General features: G+C 31.5%; 1 protein-coding gene across 2 annotated transcripts in view; it reads right to left on the minus strand.

Annotated features, from left to right (window-relative positions):
- Positions 1–233: 233 nt before the first annotated feature.
- LOC129952784 (fez family zinc finger protein erm) overlaps positions 234–20,934 on the minus strand; it is a 71,365-nt gene continuing 50,664 nt past the window's right edge. The window contains exons 1-2 of one of the 2 annotated variants that reach the window (XM_056065600.1): positions 9,098–9,851; positions 234–2,892 (exon numbers count right to left, since the gene is read on the minus strand). In XM_056065600.1, the coding sequence (XP_055921575.1) occupies positions 1,186–2,892; positions 9,098–9,109 (1,719 nt within the window). In that variant the 5' untranslated portion in view covers positions 9,110–9,851 and the 3' untranslated portion in view covers positions 234–1,185. Of the gene's footprint in view, positions 2,893–9,097; positions 9,852–20,934 lie in introns of those variants that run through there. The other variant, XM_056065601.1, reaches the window with a different exon arrangement.

Raw genomic sequence — 20,934 nt, forward strand, 5'->3', positions numbered from 1 at the left:
GTCTTACCTAATATTGAAACGGCTATTGCTTACCTGTCTGATGTTGATTAAACAATATTTTTTATAGGAAGTTAATCAAAGAAAAACAACAATTTGTATATTTTTTATGAGAATAATATTTTTATTCATTGTACGCTTAACATCTAATCCATAAAGATACTCATATATATTTGTTTTTATAATATAACTATACATTTTGCCCGTGTATACATATAATATATATATAAATTCTTATTCCTATTTTTGTTTTTTTTTATTTAAAATTTTTATTATTTCTAAATTCATTTCCTTCGTTCCAGTACACATTTAATTTATATTTTATAATTATAATAACACACAATAATACTATATCCTAATTTATATAATAATAATTCTTCGACTATATGTATGAATTACAAATTTTTACATGTTTTGTTTAATATTTATTTTTAACAAATAAATCTACATTTTTTTATATATATAATATAGCAAACGTATTTTCTGCATAAATTCTAAATATATTTAGATTAGATGTACAATCCATCTCAAGACGGTGGATGGTGGTGTTGAAAATATGGTTACTTACTACATTTAGTACATCAAACGCAATTAATTTTTATATTTAAATGCTTTTTGTTTTAACTATTTATATTAATTTTAGTTTTATTTATATTTTTGTTCGATTTAATATGAAATCGAGAAAAAAAGTTTATTCAACGTTTTGGTTTTTTTTATATTTTTGTGTGTTTTTTTGTTTTCATACATTTATTGCACATTATATAATTTGTTTTTTTTTTATTTTGTTTATAATTTATTTTAGATCACATCATTTTTTAGAGATACAAAGAGAAATAGAGAGTGCAGTCACAGTTAGAACAAGGTAAAGGGACACATTTTGATTGTGATAAGTTTGTTTTATGTTTTTCGGTGGATCACAAAAGTGCTGATCCCGATTCAATCCCATCATCGCGAACAATCACACAGGTGGTGGCAGAGACGAGAAAAAGTCTAAGCCAAAGCAGAAGTCGAAGCCGAAGCCGAAGCCGGAGCAGAGATTCATTAAATTGATACAGTTGTGGCCTCCCTTATCATAGCTCGAGGCCTATTGTGAACTGACCTCAGTGCACTCATCTTGCTGGTTACTCGAAGTCAATCGATTAGAATGCTCTTTGTCGCCGACGCTAGCGTATCCGCATAGTACCTGTGTCAAAAAACTTTCGCAATGAACGGCACCTGGTCCATCCTCTGTCCACCATTTCCACCATTTGGGCCAGCTCCAGAGCCACCTGTGGCCAAATGGATGAACGAACTCGAGTACTCTGCGGCTCGCAGTGGAGAAATGCCGTTGTGATGGAGACTGGATACGGCTGTGGCGTGCCACGCACTTGCTGCAGCTGCTGCGGCATTGCTATGGTCTCCTAGTGGCGGTGGGGTCGTTACGTTGATAGGTGGAGAGCCTGCATCAGACGATCGACTGACAGACGACGGCGAATGCATCTGATGGCTGTGGTGGTGGGAGTGATTGTGACTGTGGTGATTTCGTCCGGAGGAGCCGGATCCTGTTCCGACTTCGTGCAACTTCCGCATGTGCTTCTTTAGATCAAAATTCCGGCAGAAGCCCTTGGCGCAGATCTTGCAAGTGTAGGGCTTTTTGTCGTTGTGAGTGTGCATGTGGAAGGTGAGATTGTAGACCTGGTGGAAGGCCTTGTTGCAGATGTTGCACTTGTAAGCCTTCTCGCCGCTGTGCGTCAACTTGTGGTTCTTGTAGTTGCCCTTCTGGTGGAAGCCCTTTCCGCAGTATTCACAGACAAATGGCTTGTAACCCGCATGGATACGGGTGTGGGTGTTCAGGGTAGAGGACCGGTTGAAAGCCTTGCCACAGGTCTGACACTTGTGTGGCTTTTCGGCGGTGTGGATTATCTTATGGCGACACAGAGTTGACGCCTGTCGGAATCCTTTTCCGCAGATCTTGCACACGAAGGGGCGGGCTCCAGTGTGTACTGGCATATGGCGGGTGAGATTGTAATGCGCATTGAAGACCTTTCCGCACTCCAGGCAAGAAAACGTCTTTTGTTTATTCGTCGACGACGAACCGCCGGGACTGGTGGCTTCCATCGATGGAGAAACCGATCGAGTCGAAGAAGCCTTCGAATGGTCGCTGATGGGAGACTTTACCCCTGATGATGGTGGACTCGAGTGGATAACCTTCTCCTGGTGGTGCTGACTATGAACTGGATTGTGGTGATGGGTGGAATGGTGACTAGAACTAAGACTTCTCCTCAGATTCTGACTGTGCAAACTGCTCAGCGATGCTGTGAAACTGCTCAAATGCAATGAACTAGGAGCACCCCCTGTCGAAGCTAGAAGTGCAGAGGCACTATGCTGCTGCGTCAGGGCGGCATATTGAGCTGCTGCAGCAGCACACATCAGCTGACCGGGATAGTAGAGGAGTGGGTATTGATTGAGCAATTCCTGATGTCGACTACTGACAAACTGCTGCACTGCAGAACTTGCCGTCGGAACATATTTCTTAAACGCCGAATCGTAGTTAACAAATTCACTTCCAGCAGCGGCAGCGTCATTATCAGCGGATGAGGAGTTATTGGTTCTGTCTCTGTCATCCGACTGATGAGCTGGCGGTGGCGGTGGTGGTGGTGCTTGACTATGAACTTCCAGCGGCACGGGACTATTACTTCTTTCGCAGTGAGTTTTCGAATCAGGTTCCATTATTTTCGCAATGGAAAACTTCAGCGGACACGAACGCTGGTTGACTGGCCGAATTGACTCCATTAGAGTTTCAGAATTTAATGTTGCGGCTCTTTGACTGGCAGCTGATTCCATAGTTGGGCTTTTTGATGGTGGCATCATGGCTATAACACCGGATGGACTACACGGCTGCATTCCACGTGGACTCTAAAAATAAAAATACATAAAAAACTTAAATTAGAATTGATGTTGATAGTTTAAAGGTAAAAATATTGTTATTAAATATAAGTGCCATCAAGTCCTTAAAGTATTCCTGCCAATAAAAAATTAATCACGCACGAAATTCAAAACTCAAACCCTCCCCATTTTTTTTTTCTTTTTTGAATGTAGGAAATAAAAAAGTTTTCAAAACACTCTCAATGGGTATCGCAATCCTTTGATACTTAACTTGATATCCTGCTGTAATATTTCCACAATTCTACAATTCCCCATACAAATCAAATCGTCGAACAAAAATCCACTCAAGTGTAATTGATTAACCACAGCTCAAAGCTCAGTGATCTTTTTGATCAGCATCCGTATCACAATGACATACGCCCTGCCATGCGGTCAACGCCCATTTCAATCAAACAACATCATGTCAAACATCCTTCAATGAACATATTTCAATAAATAAAATTCATCAAACAAAAAATTAAATTCACTGCATGTCATTAAAGTCTATACCCAGGTATATACGAAGAGCGAGGTAGTATTCCCCCCAAAATAAATGAAAACGATTCCTTTCTTATCCTCACGCTCGCTCCTCGAATCCGTGATGTGCGGTTTTGAATGAATCACAAAAATCCTTTCTCTTTTTTGAATTGTTTTATTTTAAAATCACCAAAGTTTTCTCTCTTCACTTTTTGTTGTTGTTCGTAGGTATATTTGGCAATCGCGCATAATTCACACTTTTCATTTTCAGGACAAACCATATATTTGCTTGTATATCAGGACCCCGGAGAGGAAGGACCCTTTTCATGTAGTGGATTCATTTTTTAATTCGAGCAGATTGGTTCAGCCCACATCGACAGGGATTGAGAATACAACATGCAGCGAACGTGTTACACGCATTTTGAAGAAATAACAAATAATAATTGGACGTTTTGGTACCAGTTCGTTGAGTAATTACAATAAACATTAAAATTATCATAAAAACAAAACATTAAATTCACATCAATCGCATTGGTGAACAAAAATAGAGAAGTCTTTGAAAAATCCTTACAAGGACTTTTTTTGTTTTGTTTATTATTTCTCGACTCGAATTGATGGGGAAACTCGTGGTATTTTCATTTACCACACATCGACATATTATATGCATATTGCATAACGTATACGAATAATGAATGACGGGCATCCTCTTTGAAAATTATTATAAATGTTTAAAGCGGTCCTTAGGGATATTGTAATGTGATGGATCTTGTTGTGTTTTCAAATGTCTTACGTTATACTTGCGCCAATTTATAAGAAAGAAAGAAGTAGGTACGGAAGTGTATAAACATTCATTTTCTTAAACCTTTCAAGTTAAATGAAATGCAATCTTTTTTTCTTCACTTTATTTGAATGAAACGTGAATTGATGTTTTCATTCGTACCTAACCAGAAATGCGGAATCTTAAACGTATTCTTTTAATTGAGTTAGTTTTCCATTTCAATGGTCTTTTTGATTCTCAATATGGAAAGGATTAGGAGGAGTTATTTTTTTATAGGTATACTTATGTTCTTAGTTTTGATAAATTTGATGATAATTTGAACTCAGTATGAAAACTCCAACGAACTAGAAAATATTTATGTTTTAGAAAAAACGGTCTTCTTACTGAATATAAGGATAGGTCCTAGAGCCAGTAAATGTATAAGGAATAGGTTATACCTAGTCTAGCCATAAGTTTTGTTACACGATTTTAAGAGCGAATTGCTCAAAACTTCCACTAGGAATAGTATCATTAACTATTTTTTCGAAACATGTGATCGTATAAGTAAAGAATGGAAGCTTGTTTGGTTTCAGCTTTTGATCGGAAACTATGGAGTGGGGCGTTAAAGAAAATCAAATTGCGATAATCGCATTATGTAAGTGTGGAAAAAATTTAAATCAAATTTTTGAACTTTTAAAACCACTTGGTTTATAGCAAATGTTTGTGTATCGTACAATAAAACGATTTTATGAACTGTCAAGAGTAGAGGACAGGCCAAGAAGTGGTCGTCAACTCGTCGCTCGAACGAGCGCAAAAGTAAAAGCTGTGCGTGAACGAATTCGTCGGAATCATATCCACAATAGAAAAAGTTTATAGTAAACAAAATGATAAGATCTATGCGACGTCATCCAAAGAAACTAAAAAAGTTGTTCCAAGCGGTCAGCGTGGACACCACCCCATAAAGGTGTCACTTTACTGCACTTTTGTGTAAAAGTGTACCAAGAGAAAGTTCTCGAGGGTGTTGTTAAGAGATTAACAAATACTCTCTTCAACGGAGAAGGTTGTGCTCCAGCACACAAGGTCAAAACGACTCAAGAGTGGCTTAGAACAAATATTCCGGATTTTATTGCAGCTGCAGATTGGCCGTCAGGGAGTCGAGATGTGAATTCCTTGGATTACAGTTTGTAATCCGAACTAGAGAACATGGCCTGCAAGACTCCCCATCGAAATTTGGATAGCCTAAAAGCTGCCTTGTTAACAGCAGCGTCATCAATACTTTTTGAGAGGCGACATTTTCTTTTACGTTCTGGACCGGTCAATTTACCGCCTAGATCGTGCGATTCAACGCCTTTAGACTATTGTTTGTGGTGTTATGTCAAAGCTCATGTCTAAACAGACAAGCTTGCTTCAATTGACGCATTGAAAGACAACATTGCAGTATTTATTTGTGAGAAACCGGCCGATATGTTAGAAAGACTATGCCAAAATTAAACTAAGCGGATGGACCGTTTGGGGTGCAGTCATTTCATTTGCATGAAATAATCTTTAAACATTAAACTATGTCGACCGTACTATCGATTCAAATAAAGATTTCACGCATTTTTCTGAATTTTAAGTGTTTTTATTTAATAAGCACTTCAATCAATATTTTATTAGCTATTGTGTATTTCATTTTTGCAAAAAAATCCAAAATTTTTTTACTCATGCATATTATTAACAGATAAAGATCACATATGTACGAATAATTTTGAACACAAAACACACATTTTAAAATATTTATTCTTTTAATATTTCCAGATACACTACATTTGTAAAGTAGCTAGTTGTAGTTACTTACAAGTCTGTTCATAAAGCATTTTTTCTGTATTAAATGAAATCAAAAAATCCCACTAGCCCACTTTTCAATCAAAGGGACTATAACCAACTTTTCTGATAAAGATAATTTTACTGACATTACTCCCACAGTGCCTATAAATGTATATTATCTTTGAATGGTCATAAACAGCGGGAAAAATGTTAAAATGGTTTGTAAAGTATTGGAAAACTTTATTTAATTGAACAAAGCAACTTGGTATTTTCAAAAATTAACCATAACTTAATAAATAATGTAAGCTTCACAAAAAGGTTTTGCAATCAGAAGTAAAACACAAAAGTATACATTTATGTCAAAAGTCAGCATTGAAAAGTATTAACAATATCTTAACTGTCATCAAATAATTAAATTAGTCGTGAAGGCCTGAAGTGATACTAAGAAATTAAATTATTTATTTTACTTTTTTCGTAAAAAATAGTCGTTTACTATAAAATGATACCAACATGGAAATATTGAGTCAAAAAAAGGGACTTATTTGTTTTTCGAAACAAAGTATTTTTAAATATAGGAGACTATACAAAAATCTTACAAAACTTATTAACAATTCTTGAATTTGCGTCACTTTTATATTCCTTACAATAAGTGTTCCAAAACTGTTACGAATTCATGACATGTATTATTTTTAACTATTTTTATCATTATACATTATTATATCGCTTACAATAACTTTTTCTTCTTAATAAACTTTTTTAATACAAATATAATTAAAGAAATTAATTTCTTCTTTATTTTGCCATTTAAAAATGGAGTTTGCTACACCAATAAATTATTGTAGACTTTCTTAAAATTAGCCAAAATAGTTTTAAAAACGCTTCTTTAAAGTTACAAATGAAAGATTATTTCATTTTCAGCAGTTAAAGTTTGTATTAAAATGTAATTTTTGTTTTTTTTCCAGTATTTGAAATTATTTACAATTTCTTGAAACTCTACTGAAAAAATTGAAATTAGATATAAGAGAATTTTTAAAGTTATTTGATTCTTTTTTCAAGTGATATTTGTGCTTCATCGGTTGAATTGAAAGCCTCATAAGGCAGAGAACCATTTGTTTAACAACATATAATTTTTCTACAATTGACATTTATAAATTCATAAAGTGGTTTCATTAAAAATGCAATTTTGTAAGCTAATATAAGTTTCATTTTTGAATTGAAGAAGTTCAATTCCAAACGTAAATGTTTTAGTTGTGATTTTATATTTAAATAAATTATTGAACTTTCAATAGATAAATAAACATTACCCTCACTAAAAACTGACAAAAATATGGACTTTTACGTTTACTTCTTTTTTCAGAAATAATAATTTCCTGTGAACGTATTTAGGCTTTATCTAATCAATCATTAAATTTAACGTTGGTTGATTTAAAAATAACAATTTAGTGTTATTATACAATCGCTAACCATAAGCTTTATAAATATAAGAATTAGTTTCCTTAAATTAGGCTGTATAGCAATATTTCACTATACAGACAGTAAAAAAGTTAATGGCCGCAATAATTTCTAATTTATTAAAACAGCCGTTCAAATTTTTAGCTTGAGTTCAGTAAATAAAATCATAATTTCAGAATTATAAAACTTACAAAGAAGATACAAAATATCAGTTTCAAAAAAAGATGAGCTGACTGTATTTAATGAACTTATTCATGCTTAGATTTGTGTATTTTTTCTTTTTACTTTCTATATTACTTTTTTTTTTTTAATATGAAAAAGGGGCTGTTATCTTAATACAAACATTGATAAGCACAACATATTGTTTTTGGTTCACAATTCTCATATGTAAATAATTTTGGTTTTTCTTCAAAATAGTTGAAGGCTGCAAATTTAGCACATGCGTATGTGTTTGCAAATAGGAAAACATATGATATTAGTATTACTATCAATAACAACAAAATATTGTTAATTACCCAACAAAAATAGACTGAACAATTGATTGAAACGAAAACGATTAAGCTCGTTACAAAAAACTGAAAAAAGTAACAACAATTAAATCCTTTCGTAAACAAAAGTTTCAAATAGAATTAGCAAAATAATGTTTATTGGTTGTATGTTTGATAAAGGAATATAATTTTTTATATTATAATATTCGCTTACAAGATATAATTCATTAATTTCATTTGGTCGATTTATTTCCGTACCATTACAAAATTTGTATTTATTTAAAATGCTATTTTCCAACGTTTAAAGTCTAAAATCAAAAAGTAAAGGCCTGTGTTATTACCGACGGAAATATAATTTATTTTTCAAGACCGCTTTTAAGATCACTTTAAGATCACTTAAAAATTTTTGATTAATTGTTAAATTATATTCCGCACGAACTGTTAAGTACAGATATTCTTTTCAATCCGAAGTACATGAATGCCTTACAAGGCTAAATGTTTATGATGAGGATTCCTAAAAGTACCATTACGACTTAATTGTTTAAGGGGGACTTTTTGTTACTCAGAAGCGGATTTTAAATTTTAAATAAAATAAAAAGCTTTTTATTCATCGTTGGTTAATTTAAACAAACATTTAAGGACCTAAATGTTACTTTATAATAATATTGATAAGAAGAAATTTCGAAATTTCTTCAAAAAAGCAATTTTAGAACTAAAATATTGTCTGTATTTAGTGTATTTGACAAATTCTTAAAGATGAGTTGCATAAACATTCAGTTATTGTTAAATTCGACATTTTCAAATTTCAAAGTTCTTATCTCACAACCTTATTTCCGTCGGCTAAATGTCTTATTGTGCAAGTTTTATAACAGGACATAAATTTGGTAGTTTGAGTTTTTAAATGTATTCATTTAACTAATGTATTTCCTACTGAATTCACCTTTTTATAAACAATCCTTTAGTTAAATAATATATTTCTAGTTCGAATAAATTTTCACGGAATCAAAATACTTAAATTTAGATCTTCCAATTGGAATCTATACAATTTTGTTTTACCGCCGGAAGGAAATTTTATTAGATAGAATATTTTTTCAAACCAAATTTAGATTTCATTTGATTGAATTTCATTGATAAGAATTTTAAAGTGACATCAACAATACTTAAAACACTTTTAGAATTATTAAAAATAAAGAAATAAATACAAAATTTTACGTACAAAGTAAACCATATTTCAAACGGGCGGACTTGATTTAAATCCAATCCTTCTTCCACTTGTTTGTTCAAGAACGTCTTTTATATTTTTATTTTCCGATTATCCGAAGGTATCACTCTTAAACAATATTCAAAACTGGTACTGGTTTATTTTAATATTAATCAAACAAACAAGATTTTCACCAAAGTAAAAAAAAAGAAACAGTTTTTATATTAAAGATTTAATAAAGGTAGATTTATTAGTATCCTTTCTTTTTGAAAATGAAAACAAACAATTCACACGACACAGATATTTGTAAGGAAAAACACAGAATCAACATGAACCGCGCTCCCTCATTCGTTGTTTACTCGAACAGATCCCGATGTGAAATGCTTTAAAATTGGTGATGTATCCTTACAAAATATAGAAAGAGCAAGAGTAGCAACCACCATGATGAGAATGACTATGACTATGAGGATGACGTTTACCTTCTACTTCTACCCGTCCGTAAAACATTATCGGGATTAAAAACAACCCTCAATCAGAATCACAGCACTCTATTTGGCCAGGGGGCGCTTACTAGGGGTAGAAGAATAAGAGAAGAGCACTACATTTTGGTCGTTGTTGTTGTCTTTTGCTTGTGTTTTTTTTTCTTTTACATTTGTGTATTTTTTCTTGCTAATGTCCTTTTTAAGGATTCATCGTGAAACGTCATTTCAAGGGAGCTCCACAAAAGCAACCTGAGCAGAGCATTGAGCAATGGGTACACAAAATGTCGAATTTGTGTAGTTGTGAGTGAGTTTAGTACCCGCCCCTAATATTTATGTACACACTTTATTAAGGGTGCATAATGTGGTAGGTTTATTTTAAGGGATGAAACACCGCACTTAAAGGAATTTGCCTCTTCCTTTTTGGGCTTTAGCATTGCATCATAGGAGATTGCATGGAATGGGAGACAATTTTATATTCATGATTATTATGATGATAATAATGATGATGATGTGGATCATATATGTATGAAGGATATGGTGGTGATGATGATTTTCGGTCGGAGGATGCGAAATGCGATAGCGTCAGAGCGCACAAGGATACCTACCTACAACGAACCTACAACGCAACGACCAAAAAAGACTGCTTGTGCTCGTGTACATTATGTGTTATGTACTTAGGCAATATAAAGGACCTGAACAAAGTTTTGTCCTTTTTTCGCTTCACTCTTCTTCTCGTCATCCTCATCCTTCTAGTCGTTGTCGTCCTCGTCGTTTGCGGGTTTCAAGTGGTTTTGGGTGAAAGAATTTTGGTGAGGGTGGGTTTGGACATTTGTACATTATCCAATACGAGAACTGTTCTTTTTCTACACAAAAAAAAGGACTCTCATTAGTGATAGGATAGTGATGCATTTTGTATTATTTACTTGTATATTTACGAAGGAATTTTACTTCAGGGTTTTTTCTTTTTAATTTGGTAAAAGTGTCCAACAATGGCGGAAATTTGCTTTTTCTCTGCTTTTTTACAAGAAGCATGATTTTGTGACCAGGTTTGAAGGAAGGAATGTAGTTAGGTATTATTTGGTTTTCTATTTTCTGGTTGGTTTGAGAATGACCTAATTCCTATCGATATTTCTAAGATAACTAAATATATAAATATATTGAAAATTTTTGTTTTAAATTTCATACAAACATTTGAATAATTATCCGGGTGTGAGAATTTTTAACTTTTGCTTAAATTGAAGAAGTTAAATGTTATACTGTTCTCAAGTTAAATTTCTTTAAAAAAAAAACAGGAACAAAAAATTTTGATTTGATAAATTTGAAGAAGTTAAATTTTGTAAGCTCCCAAGTTAAAAAAACACAAGTTTAATAATTTTTAATAAATCCTACATTTATTCAAAAGTACCTAATTACTTATCATAAGTAAGAATGAAAAAAAATTGTATTGCTATTTTGAATATAATAAAAAGTGCGTATACGCCAAAGTGCACACTTATACCATAGTCGTGTTAAGATTAATATAACATTGAATGTTTAGGTGATAACGTTTGAGTTTAATGAAACATTTATATGAAAATAAAGATGAAAGAAATAAGAAAATACATTAGTTGTACGTAAGAGTCATAAAATATAATTCAATAAGAGGATATGCTAGGTATTGTGGTTTTTAAGACATTCGTTTATTTCTAAGCACATAAATGCTTATTGTTCTATAAATTACTAAAACAGACAAAAATACCCATATCTAACATATTTGACCTACACTTTCATCTTAAACTTTTTACAGTTATTCATAAAAGCATAGCCTCTAATAGAAATTCGAATTTCTATTACAGATAATCGCAACCAATGTCAATGGCATTGCAATTTCATAAATCTATTCCTCTCTGATCCCCCCCCCCCTAAATTTGTCACAAGCAATCATCTTTATATCTTGAAAAATATTGTTTTCCGTTAAATTAAAAAGTTAAAAAACTATGTATCTACTATTTTTGTACATTTTTTGAAAAGTTAATCAAAAACTAGAATGTTTTTCTAAATTTAACTAAAGTTACAAGTTGTTAGGCAAATCGTATTGCTTTTTATATTCTAGCTCTTCTCAACAAAATTTACTATTTTTTAATAAGTTTAAGGGGTTTATCTGTCCAAAATTTCGGCAACTCATAATTGTTCTATTTTGGAGCTCTAACTTGCAACTGCAAAAGTTTTATCAACATTTCATTTTTAGCCCTTGAAATGCAATTTCTTGGATTGATTTTCAACACCAAATTATTATATTTAAACAGAATAACTATTAATTTTATTGAAAATCTTCAATTTAGTTTGTTATTCGCAAAATATTGAAGATCAATATTATTCTTCATTCAACATAATAATGTCACAACTTAATAGAAAAGTGGAACGTATCGCTACGAACTGAGTCTCGAAACGAAATAACTAAAACATAACTTTATAAAAGGGCAACGAACTTAATTCACGCATTTAGACTAAATTCATCTTTTTATTTTGTGACTAAGTTTATTTTACGTTATGATTTCGTAACTAAATATAAAGAAAGTTGGTTTACATTCCGATATGTATTAATTCATGTTTAAGATATTAATCCCAATTTTAAAAGAAAGAGGCTGGGATGCGTCCCACACTGATAACTTCCCGTTCGTGCACTTCCGTTTATTTCTCTTAAACTTTAAAAAAATATTACTTACAATTTTTTGTGTGAGATAACAAAATTTGATGGCAATATCTTTCTTTGTTCTCATATAATACTTGAGTCAAAATACAATTTAGTTTTTTGTTGTTTTGTTAATTTAAAATTTTTGCTGAAACATTAACTAAAATGTAGCAACAAAATATGTTTGGGTTTGATATCTGTTTCTGTTCCCGAGATTTTTAGTCGAAAACCAAATTTCAATAATTTGAGTAAAACGTTTGGAACGTTTTTATTTCTTAAATAAAAAAAAAAACAGGTTGGATTTTTCTCAGACCATTGTCTTACGTTAACAAGAAACATTTTTAAGGGTCTTATGTTTCGTAAAAAAAACTAACTTCGATTTTTCTTAAAATCCAAACATTTTTCACTTTGCAGAAAAATAATATCCTACAAAGTGAATTCAAAGTGTTTCACAAAACTTGCAAACATTGAAAAGTAAAAAGTAGAAATACAACTAATATAAATGCAATGTATTTTGAAAAGTTCCAAAGTAAATCTTAGATTGTGTTTATTAAGATCAAATATGCTTTGTTTCATCCAGCTTTATAAGAAAATCAACCTTGACAAAAAAAAAATTGCGAAGCTATTTCTAAAACATGTTGTGCCCAGAAAATGGTGTCAGAGAGAAATTCATCAATTATAATATTCGACGCTCGATAAACAACTCTGCAAAGTAGGCCAATTCAGTAGTCACAAAAGTTGTTGACAGGAACTTAAACACATACTTCTTTGGCTGTTAATTTGTATCTTATTAACAATTTTAGACAACACAAATTCGATGGTACTTCTCGTTAATTAAAAGCTCACTTTTCTTGAAAAAAACATTTCCATTATTAAAGTAAATTCTAAGTTTCACCACTCTTTGGTCACTATTATTAGCTTTTTTTCAAAATATTCTTCAAAACGAATAATTTTGTAATTTATTCCATATTTATTTATTTGTATGTTAGCTGTTCATCAAGTTAAACTTATAAATAGTACAGAATATAAAACATTGATTTAAGATACAACTAACAAAAGGTATATTTACAAACGTGTGAGAACAAAATTACCAAAAAATAAAATTAATAATTCACAAATTTCAGAATGCAACAAAAAAAAAACAAAAGACATGTTAATTAAAAGTTATATAAATCAAGACGGAAAGAAAAAAAAATAAATTAAAAGTATGTTTAGTTCAAGTTCGAGAAATATTCAAAACAAATTGCTTGCAATAAAATGGAACTGCTAGAAACACAAAAATTAAGTAAGTTACATAGATTACTTGGAGTCTTTTTAACAAACAATTTGAAGAGTAAAATACAACAACGATATTTGAAGAAAGCTAACAGATCGCAATTAAAAAGCTGACGAGCTTGAAAAGAGACATGATCAAACCAACGAAGGTTAAAAACAAACGGAGCTATTGCATTAAATGCCACCTTTAGTTTATGAGCTCATTGAGAATCAAAATCAACAAACAGCTCACACCCTTATGTCACTATAAGTAGGACAATGGATTTTACCAGCTTTAGTTTAATATGGGTAGGTAGTACGAATTTAGTAACAGATAGTCCTCTAAGTGAAGCATAAATCTTTGACACAACTGTATCGATATGGTTATTCCAAGTTAACCTGTTGTTAAAGACAAACCTTCATTTCTAACTTGAGCAACATATTCAATAATACAATTATTCAACATAACGGGAGGGACATTATCTGGTTTTGGTTTCTTAATTAAAATTGGAAGAGCTTTCGTTTTTTCAGGATTAAATTTAAGTGCGTTCCGTGTCGACCAATCATATATAGCCAGTAAATCAATGTTCATTTAAGATGTTGCATCCTTAAGCATCAACTGAAGAAAACTATTATATAATTGGACATCATCTTCATAGATATGAAACTGACAGAAAGACAAAACAGAGGGTAGACCATTTATGAACAATGAAAACAGTAAAGGTCCAAGGATTGATCCTTGAGGAACACCATTATTAACATTACAAGACACGACTTGCATACGATTGATCAAATATGAGTAAATAAGTTTTTAGTTGTGTCAGAAAAACTTAATAGGTTTGTCAATTTATCACAGAAGGTTTACACAGTCAAATGACTTTTAAAAGTCAAGTAAGGTTATCACAGTTGTAAATTTATTGTCAAAAGCATGTCTCATGAGATACGTTGAGTAAAGCGGAAACAACACTATGTCCAGACCGAAATTCAGATTGCAAAGGATTCAATAATTGCTTGCCTTTAATTATAATATTTTATCTGGTTAGTTATCAGACTCTTAAAAACTTTAGATAGAAAAGATAGGATAGCTATCGGTCTATATTCCTTCTTCTTTCCTTGTTTTAGGATAGGGATAGTTTTCGATGTCTTTAACAGGATGGCAAAGGATGGAATATGTATAGATGTCATTATAATGGTGTTGAATATGTGCGTTATGTGGGAAAATAGGAAGGGTAGGAGGATTTTAATAAAGTCAGGATGAATATTGTCAAGTCCGGTGCATTTAGATTTTATGGAGAAAATTGCTTTACCTACCTGATAATCATCTACCGCACTTATCGATCGAAAAGGCGTTAGTAATATTATTCTTTGCACGTCTAGAAGACATTTCCCTGAATTGGGTTTGTAAAGTAGAGAATTTAACATTCAAATCTTCCAAATCAATATTATCATCACAAGATTGAACATCTTTTCTCAAATCAATATTCTTAACTTCCTTCCAATAAAAATTTGATGACCGATCTCAGTTAAATTTATTATTATAAAATTTGTATTTCTGGATTTTGATCAAATTCGTTACAGAATTACGTAACCGTTTCATGAATTATTTCACAACAGCTTTTCAAAAGAAACTATAAACTGTCAAATTCCTTTAAACGATGGCTACAAAGTCAATATACTAAACAAAAATCTGCAAAATAATTAGTTTTTGAAAACTTTTCAAAACAAACTTCTATTTGGCAAAAAGCTTTTTACAATTTTTAGTATAATTTGAAAAGTTTATTTAGTTTATTGTTTAATGAAACAAAAAGAAGAAATACTTCGCATAAAAACAAAACTTCTCACATTTCAGAAAAGACGTGGCACTTTCCAAAATTTGAGTTTTGTGAAACGTATTTTGCAAAGAAGAAAACTTTTCAATTCAATAATTTTCTTTTTGAAAATTTGCGTTTGGTGGAGCTGCAAAGTTGCAACATGGGCCCTGTTTTTTGTGAAACAGGGCCCATGTCGAAAACGTTTTTTTTCGTTCCATACAATTATTTTGGAGGTACAATCATTATTTGTTCGCAAAATATTCAAGGTGAAAAAAATGTTTCTGTTTTTTGATTGATTTGCATTATTTTATAAAATAATTCTAATTTTGTATCACTTCATACATATTATAAAATATAAAATTTAATTGAAGTTGGCAGCAGTATTGGTTCGAGAGATATTTCGCTTCAACCAAATCTTCACTTTACTTTTGAATTGCTATAGTAAAAAAAACACCCACTCAGTTTTTTAAAAGTACTTTTTGCATCTTCCGATTTTACTATCTATTTAATAAAATTTATTTGAAGTCAATATTGCCACTGCTTCTTGAGATGAGGAAAATGGTATCCCTAACGTACAAAACGTCCGAACATCTTTCTAAATCTTTAATTTAGATTCTAGTCACCTTGAAACGTCGAGAAATGTAAGAATTTTCATTTCGACAAATCAGACTGGTTACAATAAATTTCAATATAATGTTAAAAATAATGAAAGTATAAGTACATTCATATTTTGGCAGGAGTCTGTTCATATTTATAATGTTGCATACGTAAAATAGGAAAGCAGAACAAAATGTTTAATTTTTGTTTACTAAATCGCATATAAAAAATTAAAGATTAAAGTAAATATTTACATTTAAATTTGTTTGGTTCTAAATTCAACCGCATAAAATAAAGGTTTATAAATGTAGTTCAAAACGAAACGTTTCAAAAATATAAAAATACTTTCTACATTCAAAGCTGCACCCAATAAACCAATAATAAAATTAAATTCTTCTCACCTACTGTTCCTCCAACCATAGATGCATAAATTCATTGATCTAAAATCTCTCAATCCCATAAGCGGATTTCACCCACATCCCATAAATAGCATTTACCTTCCTACAAATCTGCTGCGTATCTTTTAAATAAATGTCAGGATATCAGAGCTCATATCATCAGCTCAACATCATGCATGTGCAATTCCAAAATTCACTTGAATTCCAAATTCGCAAGCAGATTATCCTAATTATCCTAGTTACACAATTTTCGACGACGAGATTACATCGCATTCGAATAATTTTAACTAAATACATATATCTGTGGGTGTATCCACAACAATCAACTTCAGTGGTCGAAAATTACAACCCAATATATACGTAGATACAAATTCGAATGTATCTCTTTGATGCAAAAGATACATCTGCGTTTAGAAAAGATATAGATTTGTCGGTTTTTGGGCAACTATATATCCGATTTTCCGATTTTGCGATTTATGTGACCGGAACAATTGTAAATGTTTTTAATTTTTGTTCTCTTCTTTTATTTTCTTCCCATGATAACATACAAAAGTATATTTGCCATTACCATTGAAGAGATTTGTAATCCTTAAATCAGGACATTAAACGATGATTATTATTTTCTAATTCTAAAGATGGGATTTTATGGACATTATGATGAGATGGACAGGACATTTGATGAATGTGAATGTTACAAATGTACTTTCTTTCTCTCTCTCTCTGTCTCTTGATGGTTTGACAATGAAAGTTCATTCAAGAATAAACAACATGATTTTGCTTTGTTTGACCGCTCTTACTCTCTCTCTTCACATCCAAAAAAAAAAGGATAGAAAAGTTCAAAAGGTTTACAGGATTACCGCTTACCGACACAGATTAAGAGATGTTCTATATAAGGTCGATATATAGATACCTTTCCCTACAACATCATCATAAGGGACATGTGTGTTACTATTCACTAAATAATAGTGATATACATGCGTAAGTAGATAATTTCCTTTTCTTATAAGGACTCTATACCAAGTTGAGATACTTTTTTTTTGGTTGTTGTTTTGTGATTTTTTTTCCGATCTGCTTGCCGAATATAAACAGATTAACCGCCTAGCGACTTACGACTTACTCGTCCGCCGCCCTCGCCGCCACCGCCTGCATCTTGTTCGGAGCTATAATCCTTGCAAATTGTTTCATTAAAAGGTTAAGGATAAACAACACTCAAAGAATATGTTTTTATCATTTTTTACTATACCGAAATTGTCTTATAGTGAAGGTACATAATGTTTAGAGCAGCATCATGATGAGGACCCCATAAGGTCAGGTGAAATTCACAAAGACTGTTTCTATACCATTTCAATTGAAATCATACTCAAAAATAAGAAATTATCAATTTTTGCAATTTTACGAAAAAAATCTATCTTTGTCATATTGGACACCCAGTTCTTCAAACAAACAAGTAATTTATATCAAATGAAAAATTTTGTATTTCATTTGTAAAACATTTTTTTTTTGTATTTTATGTGATATTTTTATGAATAGGAGATAACAAAAACACTAAATTTTAGTAAAATGTGATTTGTTGTGTTGCATATTTTAGAAAAATGTACCTTTTAATTTTAAATACACACAATAAATCAATGATGAATAAGAAATGAAGGCTTTTGTTTGTTTGTTTGAACGAATTAATCTCACAGACTACTGGTCCAATTTCAAAAATTCGTTCAGTGTTAGATAGCCCATTCATTAAATAAGGTAATATGCCATAAAACATCACGCAAAGACTTATACGAACGAAATGAAGAATGTTTCAAAATCTGGTATTGTTTCCATTTTTAGAAATTCCATTGCGTGTTCTACAGCGACAGTTAATGTTTTGTTAAAATAATGTATGACAGAATTTTTCCCCTTATATAGTTCTAAAAATAAGGCTGCGACAGCATATGTCTTTCTTTTAAAGTTGTCTCGTTACAACCTTTTTTATGCTAACGAAACAACGCGAGGTGCAGTTAGTTTCACTTTAAAGTCTGGACCTTTTTAAATGTAAAAAACAATATCATTAAAATGGGTTGTCGTCAAAATTCTAAAAATCGAAATCCTGAAAGCTCAATGTCCCGAAAATATGAAATCCTAAAAACCAGAATTTCGAAAATCTAGAGAAAAAAATCTCGGAGAGCCAGAATTCCGAAAACTCAGAATCTAAAAAATCCTGAAAATTTAGAATCCAGAAATCCTGCAATTAAAATACTAGAAAAATTTGTATATTCTTCACAACGTTCGTTGCTTTATGCAACCGTTTTGTCTCTAAATTTTAATGTTGTACTTTTCATACTGTTCTCATAGCTTAGGTATGTTTAAATATAGTTTAGGAGTAGTGTATCTTAAGTTTTATTTAAAGTTACCATTCTCAATGCTTTTTGAAAGTTAAAAAAAAGGATTTCGGTCCTTCTTCTGGTTGTAGGGCTTTCGAGATTCTGTGTTTTCTTGATTAAGGGTTTTCAGGATTCTGGATTTCTGGCAACAAACTTTTCGGGACGTGTTCGTCTCCTCATATAAATGGTTGAATTGAGAAAATGTGCAGCCTATTATTCTATTGAAAAAACTATGAGAAAATATTAAAGCAAAAATTATCGGTACTTGTAGAAATTCGAAATTGTTTGAAAACCCAAAGTCACAATAAACTTTCCGCAGAAATTCACATCTTCCACATCCCGCCTTTCCTTTTCATCATAAGTCCTGTGACAGGTAAAATCACAAGGATGTATCCTGCAATTCATGTGTGTGTATATAATGAATGAACTAGAAACATCATAAATATTTTGAAATACGGGAGCAGGAGCACTCGTAAAATAGCATCACAACAATACAAGTACACAAGTTGTATCGATCATAACAAAAAGGATCTGTATGATGAGTATAGTATGAGTACCTTACCTTGCCTAAGCGTAGGAGAATGTGAATTTCAAAGGACTTGGCATTTTGTTATACAGGGGATCAGAGGCTAAAATAATTGAGGTATTGCCATAATTTGGTAAATAAGCTGGAAAATTACTCTGACCTGCCTTCTGTATTCTCTTTACCATCAAATAATGCCTTTCACAACATTCTCTATTTATGAAAGTATAGGGCATGTAGGAGCTCTTTGCTCTTGTACTCATTTATATTGTTCGTAATGTGTGTTCTGAAAACAAGACATTTAATGGGACAGCATCTTTCGTTTTTGAATGACCGACAGAACTACCGAACGGCCGGCATCTTTATTTGAAAAACAGTATAAATGTTTTGATAAATTTGTTTTGTGTGGATTATAGTTTGGTCAGCTAATAGAGAAATTAGCAATTATTCACTTCAAAATTATAAAAATAAATCTTAGAAAGGAGAACAGACACAGAGGGATAAATGATGTACATACCTACCTTAACCTATACTGAGTTCGTTTTGAACTGAAAATACTTTCCGGAATAAAAGATGACCTTATTGTTTTGTGGGAATTATACTTTTTTTTAAACATCTGCCTTTAAGAAGCGTTTTAAGCATATTATTAAGGATTGAATATGTTCGGCGGTATTTATCATAAATACTAATTTGTGTTAATCCTGAAATTATGATCAATTATAGAATTCGGTTTTCTTATGCAATTTTTTTTTTCAAGTAAGTTATGTGGTTCTTAAGGTTTGTTGAATTATTCAAATAGGATTCAATACAAATTTGAATAAATTAAGGTATATGCCACACGCAAAAATGCGGTTTCTTTGAATGTGAATTATGAGTTTTGAGTGGATTAAAGGAACCCACGTATGTGTTTATATCCTTTAATTGAAGGCTCAAAAAAAAATTCTTGCAACAAAACAGTCCATCTATTTGTAATTTAGGCAGTTAGATCTAATGGGTGGCCATTGTTAATTATAACTTTAAGGCCCAATTGCTGAAACAAAACATAAATCTGATATATGTATATGTAGCTAAGTTCAACACAAACTCATGTGATAATTAAATGTATTTTGATTGAAGGAATACATTTCTGTTGAACTTCGTAAACAACTACTTTTTAGTTGTTACTAACTTCAAGTTAGTTTATTAAAATGTCAAATTATTATACGTCAAAGTTTGTTTAACCATTTTAACGAGTTTTTATTTGAAAAATGTCTCAATTTACATACATTATTTAAATGTTATTATTATATTTGTTAAAGTATAAAGCCAGAAAATAATATTTTTTAAGATTCTTAAAATTCCCGAAAATCAATTGAAAAAAAAAACTGTTGTTAAATTGTAAAATCCGTTTGGCTTTTACTTCTGATAGGGTCATCTTAACAATGAATTGGATAATTAATTTGATGGTGTCAACAAAAGGTAGTTAACAGATCAAAAAGGTAGTTAAAAAAATAATACATAAACAATAACGTAAAGTAGTTATTCACTATTATTTATTTTATAGTAAAATGAAAACCCAATCAACAACTGGAGTCCCTACACACCTTAAATTCTTAAAAAAAAAGTATTTTGATCTCAAAAAAACAATTGGCCACCATGTGATGTGGTTGAAAAATGAATTTTGTGATATCGTGCGACCAGAATTACCAGAAGAAGTTACTCCACAAAACTTGAAATTTCAGCTGATAGGTCTCATAAAATGTTATACATATGTATG

The sequence above is a fragment of the Eupeodes corollae genome, chromosome 3 (genome assembly GCF_945859685.1).
Source record: "Eupeodes corollae chromosome 3, idEupCoro1.1, whole genome shotgun sequence".
NCBI classification, from domain to species: domain Eukaryota; kingdom Metazoa; phylum Arthropoda; class Insecta; order Diptera; family Syrphidae; genus Eupeodes; species Eupeodes corollae.